At 40.3% G+C, this 10,922-nt stretch overlaps 1 protein-coding gene across 4 annotated transcripts in view; it reads right to left on the bottom strand.

Annotated features, from left to right (window-relative positions):
* Window positions 1-171: 171 nt before the first annotated feature.
* LOC105831234 overlaps window positions 172-10,922 on the bottom strand; it is a 36,677-nt gene continuing 25,926 nt past the window's right edge. Inside the window, exons 7-18 of one of the 4 annotated variants that reach the window (XM_012671229.3) lie at window positions 9,812-10,258; window positions 8,697-8,741; window positions 7,886-8,500; window positions 6,257-6,700; window positions 5,132-5,274; window positions 4,969-5,046; window positions 4,413-4,755; window positions 3,703-3,907; window positions 3,420-3,607; window positions 2,523-2,695; window positions 1,748-1,985; window positions 1,256-1,342 (exon numbers count right to left, since the gene is read on the bottom strand). In XM_012671229.3, coding sequence (XP_012526683.1) covers window positions 1,770-1,985; window positions 2,523-2,695; window positions 3,420-3,607; window positions 3,703-3,907; window positions 4,413-4,755; window positions 4,969-5,046; window positions 5,132-5,274; window positions 6,257-6,700; window positions 7,886-8,500; window positions 8,697-8,741; window positions 9,812-10,258 — 2,897 coding nt within the window. In that variant the 3' untranslated portion in view covers window positions 1,256-1,342; window positions 1,748-1,769. Of the gene's footprint in view, window positions 1,986-2,522; window positions 2,696-3,419; window positions 3,608-3,702; window positions 3,908-4,412; window positions 4,756-4,968; window positions 5,047-5,131; window positions 5,275-6,256; window positions 6,701-7,885; window positions 8,501-8,696; window positions 8,742-9,811; window positions 10,259-10,922 lie in introns of all 4 variants that reach the window. The other 3 variants (XM_028189214.2, XM_012671228.3, XM_036285194.1) reach the window with 3 other exon arrangements.

Genomic DNA, 10,922 nt, shown 5'->3' with positions numbered 1-10,922 from the left:
CTTCGCTGATGTTTCGCTTGTTTATTCCTTATCGTTATGATCGTGCTACCACTTTTGTTGATATTCTCTGAGTATCGATAGACCAATTACATCTATAAGTAATGAAAATAGTATGGAGGTAGAGCTTTGAAGATGAAGGTAATTCATTAAAGAAACACAAAACGCGTCAACTTCGTTTAAAAATGTACAAATGTTTTATTGCTCAATACGCGCGTCCACGCTTGCTTTGTAGAGTAGATGATGTAGATGCATCCATTGAGTCGTGTCGATATTCTGTTGCGCGATATAAATAGACGCTTATAAGTCGAGCGAGATAAACTTAGGTACATGCTTTTTTATGGGTCTTCGAAGTCTCGAATTTCAGGTTGAATCCTATTATTCTTGGATCCATGGGTCCTTCAAGTCTTATTTTCTTGGTATTAAGTTATATGGCTTCTGGATCTTGAAACTTCGAATAGATACATGCTGCTAGATCGTAAGATTTGTTTTTCAGACCCAGGGATCCTCGGATTTTCGGCTACTACACATGAAACTTATTTAATATAATTATACGGTTTTTCCACCGCAAAAGCACAAAAGTTTGACAAGAGTTCATGCGCTCTGTACAGAACTATAGGGCGCGCGCCCTATGGATATCTTCTTTGGTCGTAAGCGCCACTTCTATGCTTTCGTATGGGGCGACTTCCCTCCCCATACGTCAAACCCAGCGCGATTCGATCCAGATGGGTTCTCGGGGAAAAGAAGTCACGGGGAATGGGAAAGAAGAAACACACAGAGATAAGATAGCACCGCACAGCGTAGTCTTTTTTTCCGCGTCCTCTGTCACTGCAACTTGAATATATACAGATCGCTTCGGTCGGAAGCGGATAAATCGTTCTCGCGATTTAACCTGTATTCTTTCTTATTACTTCGGTATCTGGTTACCGTAATCTACATAAACACGCACGACCTCGCCGCTATACTTTCGCTGACTGGGCATGAAGTAGAAGTCTGGCTGGTTTGCCTGCCCCGCGCCCGCCGGATGGTGCATGCTCTTGGGGCGTCCGTAATGATCCCTACGATCTTGCGTGTAGTAACCGTGCTGGATGGGTGCCGAGTGTCTGGCACCGGGCGCACGTGGAAGACTGTAGGTCGCCCTAGGTCCGACCATCCTGTTGGGTCCCTCAACCGCGTCAGTACCATTCATGCCAGTCATGCCGTTGCCGGTCATCTCCCTGGCTCTCGGCAGGCTGGAAATCGGTGGCGGTGGCGCTTTCTCCTCCGTCTCGAACGCCTCAAACGCAAAGTTCGTGTTCGCGCCGGAAGCATAGTCCTTCCAAGCATTACTGGCGATCAAACGTTCCTACGCAAAAAAAACCAACGTGTTTAGAATATGCGAAGAATGTAGATATGTAGAAATTTTCCAAAATTTTATTTTTTATTTTTTCAAAATTATGCTTTTATTTTTTAAGTAGAAATTATGATGCTTTATGTATTTCAAATGTGTTTGTTTTATAACACGTAAGAAAAAAGATTTGTCTACGATAGATCTATCGATGCATACATTTAAAGAGTAGATAAAAACACAGTTAATTATTAACTTAACAATCCCATATTAGTATAAAAAGTCGAACGGGAAAAGCTTGGTAGCGAGGTAAAGGCGCAGAACACATGCAGAGAGTGAGAGACAGTCGGATAAGAGAGCGAGTTAGTAAGATATCTGAATTAGAGCGAAAGAACGTGGGGACGAGTGTGTGACATTGCGCACCGATTATGCTCGACGAGAAGCTCTACCAGCTGGGATTAGGCCGATGCATTTCAGACGGGGCGTAGTGATGTCGAGGCTGATGATGGTGATGATGATGGTGGTGGTGGTTGTTGGTGTTGTTGTTGTTGTGATGGTGGTGATGATGATCGCCGTTTTGTTGACGATGATACCGCGTCGCGTTCGTGCGATGAATCGGGTTGGGCGCGTCGGAGGAAGCCAGAGGCAGCGAGTACACCCTCTTTATTGGTCGCAGGGAGTCGCGAGTCATGCAACACAAGCGAAGCAAAAGATGTCGGGTTCATTAGGGGGTGGAAGCGTAGTTTTTACGCTACAGGATGTCCCAAGAAGACGTAAGCGAACAGTTCGATCTTTCAGGCTGTTTCCATGAAGTAAAAACGAAGAAAGGAGCAATGCAGTAACTTCAATATCATTAAATGACTTTATGAATCAATTAGGGTCTTTAAAATAATTGAGTTATTCTAATTACTCGTTAAATTTGTTACGATATTATAGTTATTTAATTACGATATTACAGTTAATAGTTGCTATAAGTTACGTCAAAATTTTAATGTTTAAGAACTACATATTTTTCTTGAGAATAGAATTTGGACAGCGTTATACATCTTTCTTGGAACACGTTAGGATTACCACAAGTTCGTTAGAGAAAGAGCAGAACACAACACTCACAGGAGGAAGACCTGAGGATGCGAGAAAAAGTGGAAAGAAAAAAATACGTGAAGAAGTCCGAGAAGTTTCTAACGCACACAGAACATACCTTGGTCGCTCGTCTCTTCGAGCTCCTGTAGAGCGTACAACTGGCTTGGAGCAGAGCGAGGGCCAGTAACGCTGCTACACAACCGACGACGATGTAAAGCTTTGTCGCGCTCAGGAACAAGACCGTCGCGGAAGATGGTCGATCGTTCTCGTCTTCCGTCTCTATATCGTTCACTGAAAATAAGTGTAATAATATATTTTAATTTTAAGTGGAACTCGTAACATCGACGGAGATGAATATCTCGATTAATCTAAATTAATCTTCATTTCTTTATGCTGTTAGCATTAAAAAAACAATGCTTTTTGAACCTACTTGAATCATATGCTTGTTAAAATTTTAAAATTATGCCGTTATGTGCATTAATTTAAAAAAAAAAGAAATTATCTAACTTTGAATCTCAATCTAGAATCGGAAATTTATCTAAGGGAAAGAATTGTGTGTTATATTAATATACTCAAGCAGAACAACAAATCGTGATTACGTCAAAATAAATCGTGATTAATCGAAAGGTAATGTTTAACCTTTTCTGGTCACTTGTGAGATGTACAGCACCCCAAGCAACTTTCAATTATAATTTACATGCTCAAAACATCAAATTAAAGCTAAATTTGACTATTATATTTGCTTATTCTCACTATTTTAATTATCGGGACATATTTTTAAATCCTATAATAATGTATCAATAGTTAAATAGTTACCAGTATCAAAAGTTAAAAAATGCAAAGTAATTATAATAAAACCCTCAAAATGTCAATAGGGTGTGACATACCCCATGTGATCAACTTGTCACAAATCCGAAGTGCGACCAGGGAGGGTTAATAATCATTTTCGAGTGATTTTGACGCCACATAGCGATTTTTTGTTTTTCTTTGGTAGCGTTCGGAACTCAATGCTTACCTCGGGGTGCTCTGACTATTAAGTACTGCGGATCGACACTGAGTGCCCCGACCTTACCGGTCACGAGGGCCTCGCGCAACGCTTTTTCCGCTTCTAAGCCGGTGTCCGCGGGTTTCAACGATCTCCCCTTGACCTCGTTCTTGTCGACGATCAGGTTCATACGCGCGATCACTCCCTGTTCGTTATCTCTGCAACGGGAACGAATGGGAATGACTGGTATCTTATCAAACATAGTTGCAACTACGTTACTTTTATGTTTCATCTTTCTTTTTTGTTATCTTACTTGCGCAACTCGTCGAGTCGGACTTGATAGTAGCCCGGGAGCTTCTCGAAGACCGGTCCGAAGCTCTCCGATATCCGGTTCGAGATCACTTCGAAGTCGGGACTGTCGGGTGTGGGGGCTATAAATCCGTCACCCAAGTTAACGAGCTTGACTTCAATATCGTAATGCAATCTTGGTGGCGCGGGCGTGGTTTGGTCTTCAATTCCTAGATGGGCAATTGAATGATACACTTAACGGTAGTCGGAAATATATACTTTCATGAAAAGAACGGTTTTGCTAAAGTATTTAAAAATACAGCTGGTTACAAATCTGAAAATAATTTTGTCGATCTGCCAAATAATTATGGAGAATGTTCGAGCACGATGAGCAATACTCGAAAAATTTTTTTTTCTAGCAACCGGTCCGATATAATTATTTTGATGGTCAAACAAAATCATTTTCAGATCTGTATTCAACTAAATTTTTAGATACTTTAGCAACATTTAATAAACTACTCTTGATTATTATTAATTATCATACATTAATAATTACAAGAAAATCTTTTAACGAAAAGATTAATTAATTATACGATAATCGCAATCATTCTAATAATAATTGAATGAAATAAATGCCGATACATTATCATTAAACAACAATACGCGCGGGTTAATATATAGTTGCATCGAGCAGCAACTATAGCGAGTAACAAAAATGCAGTGATCGATAGCTACCTTCCAGTCCGCAAGACTTAATGCATATTCTGTCTGACGAAACGACCGGTTTCGCGTCGTGTTTTCGAATCTTCTTATTGATCGGATTGAATACGCCCCCCTTCACCGGAAACATCATATACAGGCAGTGCTCGTCCGTAAACGAGAGATCCCTGTTGTCCTTCGTTGCGCGTTTTCTCGAGAACCGGAGGGTAGTTACGCCATTCTCGATGCGGCCGCTGATGTTGTAGATGTCCTGCGACGGGTCCAGCAACGGCGCGTTGTAGCCGCTAATCCAGGTGTCCATCACGAATGCCCGACCATTCGTTTTATCGACCCAGCCGAGAATGGCATCGGTTTGCGACTAAAAAAAAAAAAAATAACAATATTATCTGAAAATTTCATAAGCGATTTTGAGACTCTTTTTAAGAAGAAATGATTCATCTAAGAGTGACGGATCTTCTCAGCAAATTGTAGATTTAATTCGTGATTCAATTGAAAGGACATCGAATATCCAAGCGATTTATGGAGAGAAAAGACAAAATCTCCCATTTCTTTTTATTTGACAAATACTTACCATGTTACTGTCGTCGGAAAATCCAACTCCGGTCCACATATTGGTATTCGTCGTGGAGATTACGAACGTTATCAGATCCTACGGAGAAAAGTTTTTATGGTATCGGTTTCGTCGGAGTGGTTTCCGTAAAAGGAAAACGCCGAGGAAATATGAGACAAATTACCTTTTTACCCTTATACGTCCATTGTATGGCGTATTCGCAAGTGCCATTTTCCGGTGAGCAATTTCTCGGATAACGCCACTGGCCACCGCAGGTACCATCTTGCGACGCCACACCGCCGGCGAATTCCGGGTTTTTAGCTTCATCTGTGCAATGAAATTATTTATATTAAATTTATATAAAATATTAATATATCGCATGAAATATTTAGTGAGCGCGTTAAAAAAAATTTTTATTTTTCTAAAATATTAATGTGGAAAAAATTGCACAACAATTTTTTTCTATAATGATTTAAATATAGTAACCAGCATTATTGTCATTAATAATATTTTTATCAATATATAATCATTCAAAAAAATTGTATAATTAGATGGATATTATATAGATATTCAATATTCTTATATTTTATTTGCGATTATATACAAATATATATATATATATATATATATATATAATTTTATTATGTATAAATTGTAATACTTTCTATAAGACTTTTTACATTTTATGTTATAGAAAGTTATTTACTGTACGATAAAAAAAATGAAAAAATCCAGAAGTCTATATATAATAGTCGTAAACTTATTCTCAAAATTTGATCAAGTTCTTTCTTATTGAGAATCTTACCGAAAGAATTTCTTTAAGGAGATCCTAAAGCTGTTCTGTTTTACCGATTATTTTGATTATTCTCAATTCACTAATCTTTTAATTGTATTTACAGAATTAAAAATCCTTTTCCACAATTAAAGTACAGACGGTAACATAATGCGTAAGAATTTTATACGTAAGAATTTTATACAAAAACGAAAAAGAAATGTAATATAGTTTACAAATTTTTTTTTCATTTTTTATATAAAATTCTTACGTGCGCATTATGTTACCGTCTGTATTTTAATTGTGGAAAAGGATTTTTAATTCTGTAAGTACAATTAAAAGATTAGTGAATTGAAAATAAGCAAAATATTTGGTAAAACAGAATAGCTTTAGGGATCCCCTTAAGAGCGAATGATTTTGCTAGAGAATGCCGAGCTCGCGCTGGACGGTTTACGATTCGAAGTATCACGCTAAACATACACGCGAGCATCGGTAATCTCAGGATAACCGCGGCGGAGGCTGAACGGATGACCTCACCGAAGAAATTCATGGTGACCGCGCCTCTCTGCATTCCATGGCCGTGATATTTGAGCTCGTCGACCTTGTAGAAGTCTTTGACGCCGACCTTGGCCTTTTCGATCCCGCTAGCCGGCTGGTGTATGTACCTGCCCGGCTCTTGACCTTTCGCCCAAATCACTTGCATATTGCCGTCGCGGATCTCGTGATCGGTCGGCTCGTTCGCGGCCAATTTCCTGCGGAAGAGCATCGTTGTGACGCCGTCGCGCTCGTAGCCGAACGCGGCCGTCAGGCTGTCCCTCCCGTCCCAGTACGCGTCCTTGCGCGGCGTCGACCTGTCCCTCGTGTAATAATCGCCGATCCTGTAGCTCGTCCCGCGCGCCGTCCCAATTATGATGTCCGTGCAGTCCATGGGGTTGAAGTCGTGCTTGGGCGTGTACTTATGCCCCGGCGCCGGCAACGATGCTTTGTGAGGGGCGCGAACAAATTTAAATTAACACAAAGAGTTGTGCGGGCACGGTTTTGCGAAAAGAATTCGCCGTAGAATTATGTAGAATGCTGATGAGATTTTGAACGATGAACTGAAATGCGTCCGATGTTGCATGTTTCGTTACCCGAAGTATGTCTGTAACTTTGTTTTCGCGTCAGAAGAGAAATCAAGGCTTTACATACGTACGTCTTTTGGTATCATTTTCGTACTGTTCGAGAATTCGAAACTGTAGGTTGTTTTTGTCTATACGGTCTTCCTGTTAATTGAAATTTTTTTGTTTGTTTTATATACACTTTAAGTTTTTCAAAACCTCCCGTTCTCCCGTTGAGTGCACTTCAGCCCCAACGTATAAGAATTGATTATTCGTCCGGGTGAGATGAGTCGATGTTATGGTAATGGCGGGGGTTAAATGGTGTCCTACGATGTCGTGAGAGAAGTCGTGACGGATATCGAGACACGTGCAAATTTCGTGTCGAAGTAATGCATGCGGCATAACCCGTAAGTTATCGATATTTACAGGAGAAAATATAAAATTTTCATGGTGAGTGTGGTGTAGCGACGGGGGGGGGGGGTGGGCGTGAAGCGTAAGCGTTATCAACGTTAACTCTGCATACAGTTGTTTTACTCTTCTCTGTTGCGTGCAAAGACGCAATTGGGGATTAAATTAAATCAATCGGGAATTTATGCGAAGTCAGGGGAGCTGCAATTATCATTTTACAATCCGCCGCATCCGGTGGAAGCGGCGGATGGAATAGATTATCTTATCAACACGCTAAATACGCTTTCACGGCAAATATTTATCGTTGCGGTCCTCGCGTTCCTCTCGTGCAAACTTTTACCGGCGACCATACGGTTATCGTGAAAGTCGCGAATATCGAAAGTACGATGTATACACTACTGGTTGAGATGTTATACAACTACGAGAGATTTTATATATATATTTTTTATTGAAAACTTATTTTTATTAACGTAATGCATTCGTATAATACGTATTAGAAATTTATAACTTGAATTTGTACTTTTTTTTTGTTGCACGTCCAAAATTAAAGTTAAATAACTAAAAGTTAGAAAGCGAAAAATCTCTGGTAGCCTGGGAGTTAATGATATGATAATAGCGTGGCGATATGTGCGGAAATAAGCGTTAAATCGATCCTCGTTACCTTTCGTCGCTCCCGACTTCGGACCCACACTTGGCTCCGGTTCCGAGCTCGGCTCTGGCTCAGATTTCGGTTCCGGTTCAGATTTTGGTTCCAACTCGGGACTAGGTTCCGGCTCGGATTTTGGTTCTGGTTCAGAACTAGGTTCAGGCTCGGATTTTGGCTCCGGCTCGGACTTCGGCTCCGGCTCAGAATTGGGTTCTGGCTCGGACTTTGGCTCCGGTTCGGATTTCAGCTCTGGCTCGGAGATAGGTTCAGGCTTAGATTTTGGTTCGGGCTCGGATTTTGGTTCCGGCTCAGAGCTAGGTTCAGGCTCAGATTTTGGTTCCGGTTCAGAGCTAGGTTCAGGCTCGGATTTCGGCTCTGGTTCGGAGCTGGGTTCAGGCTCGGATTTCGGTTCTGGCTCAGAGCTAGGTTCAGGTTCGGATTTCGGCTCCGGCTCAGAGCTAGGTTCAGGCTCGGATTTCGGCTCTGGCTCGGAGCTGGGTTCAGGCTCGGATTTCGGTTCTGGCTCGGAGCTGGGTTCAGGTTCGGATTTTGGTTCTGGCTCAGAGGTGGGTTCCGGTTCAGAAGTGGTTTCTGGCTCGGTGACACCGCTGGACTCGCCGACCTGTTTCCCTGTGCAACAAAGCATCGTACGTCGTGCGAACTACCTACTTATTGGGACCATCACCTCGTGCGTCGTGTCTCGAAAGGAGGCTATTGTTACAAAGACTACTGGGATTTCTCGGGTAAATCTACGTATTGCTATTAAATTCTTGAGCAAGCGAGCGACTCATCGGAGCTGTCCTCGACATAAATACATAATACATACCGAGCGCAGGGACTGCGGCTGATTTTGGAGATCTCCTCTTGCGACCTATGTAAAAAAATTAATTATCAATCAAACACTCTTCTGTAAAAAATTAGTATATTGAAATCACAAATAGTTAATTTCTCTTGATATTGAGAGAATAACCTTCAGATAGACAAAAAGAAAATTTCTTAAAGATGCCTTGTTTAGAGATGTCTTGCAATTTTTTCAAAAAGTTTCAAAAAGATATTTCTTAGAGATCTGAAAGTATCTTATGTAATATTTTAAGATATTTTTCAAGTATTTAAAGTTATCTTGAATATTATCTTATGTAACTCTAATCCTAATGTAATATCTTGTAAGATATCATTTAAAGATCTCTAGAGATCTCTCTTAAAATTCTACAAAGATATTTTTTACAATTTTTTTACAAATATGTTTTAGACAGACTCTTAGACATCTTTTAAAAATATCTTAAAAAGATATCTTTAATGAGATATTTTTTATAGGTTTACAAGATCTTAATGTCCTCTAGGATATAAAACTATTTATGACAATTACGATTAACGTCTCACGGCAATAAACGTACAGAAAAATGTTCTATCGTTACATAACATAGAATTCGCACTTTGTGAATAACAATTACGTATATTTTTGACATTCGTATTATCCGACGCTTGTCGCACGTAGCGTATCATTATTCGAACGCGTATTACTTATGTTTGCATTGTGTTACTTTTTGCCGTCGTTTATGTAATTACAAACTCCTTGAACTCTGCACGAATCACGTATAACACGTCGGAATACATTAACTAGCACCGATAGCGTGTTAATGATTGTGTACCTTGCTCGTGACATAGTGAAAGAAAAACCAAGTAAAAAAAAAACACTTCTCCGAATACATATCATGCATATGTCGTCTGTTTTTTTCTTTCTAATGCAGGAGCACGTAAACGTCCACTTAAGCGCGTAAAAATACTACATGCCGCGGAGAGCTACGTAAATTTTAAGAAACCCGAAGACAATTTATCAAAGCGCATTGCAATTTTCAGAGACATAAACATTCTGCAATATCGACAAACGGGTACTTTCCTTCCGGAGAAATAACGACGTGATATAATATGAACAGATTTTACCTTGCTTCGTGCTGACTTGATAGGTCACGCTGGTCTGCACAGTGACATCAGCATCCGGTCGCGATGTTACATCGAAAGTCGCGGCGTCCGCCTTTGCCGATCGTCTCTTCGCTATCGACTTCTCACCCTCCAAGCCGGGCTCCGGCTCCGGCTCTGGTTCTGGCTCCGGTTCCGGTTTGGGATCCTTCGATTTGCCGACCGGTTCCGATTTTGGCTCCGGCCGCGGAAGTGGCTCGGGTATATCCTTGATTATGGGGAACGATCGGCAAGACGGACCGAGATCGCTGGGCCTCCACCCGATACCGATCCACGTCGTGGAGTTGGCCATGAGAATGCCCTCCAGCTCCTTGCTCTCCTTTAGGATCCGCCAGTAAAATATGACATCGTCGGAGAATCGCTTCATCGTGTATTCGTCCAAATTTACATCGATGCTCTTCACCGGTGATCCTGAAAGTGGAATCGTCGATGGAGCAAGAGCGAGATTGTTACGGACGGTTTCACCGCAAACTCGTCGTGACAACAACGCTCGCTACGGCCCGAGGCTTTCTCAATCTTTCTTTTTTTTCCTCCATTCGCTTGATGGATGCTCGTTTCGCACTGGCAGCTATTAAATCGCTTCTGTTTTTAGAGATCCATTAAAAAAAGTTAATGGATCGTCTTCAACGTAAGGTGATCAAGAATTTATAGTCGTGAATAAAACTAATGGTTATTAAATCTTATTTTTATATATATATTTTTTTTACTAAGATTTAATAACTTATTAGGAAACATGTATAAATTCTATTAATTCTGTAAAAAAATCTAACAATAAGTAAAAAATATACAACTACACGACAAAGAGAGTGTTTGTTAAATTTTATTTTTGATTGTTTAAGAAATCGAACCGAAACTTGAAGATCAGATACTTCATGTACAGACTACAGGCAAATAAGAGAGTAAAACCAAGCGAACCTCTTTGATGTGTAAGTAATTAAAAAAAAAAATCTAAATCATATTCTTTGTCTAGAGAAATTTAATTCAACATAGTAAGACTAAGTCAATAAAGAGAGGTAATGAAAAGGGCTAATTATGTATTAATTTTATGCTTCGGCACAGGAAGATAAAAGCCGGA

Source organism: Monomorium pharaonis, chromosome 4 (genome assembly GCF_013373865.1).
Source record: "Monomorium pharaonis isolate MP-MQ-018 chromosome 4, ASM1337386v2, whole genome shotgun sequence".
Classification (NCBI taxonomy): Eukaryota; Metazoa; Arthropoda; class Insecta; order Hymenoptera; family Formicidae; genus Monomorium; species Monomorium pharaonis.
The sequence above is the reverse complement of the archived record's forward strand: the minus strand, read 5'-3'. Positions and strand labels throughout refer to the sequence as shown.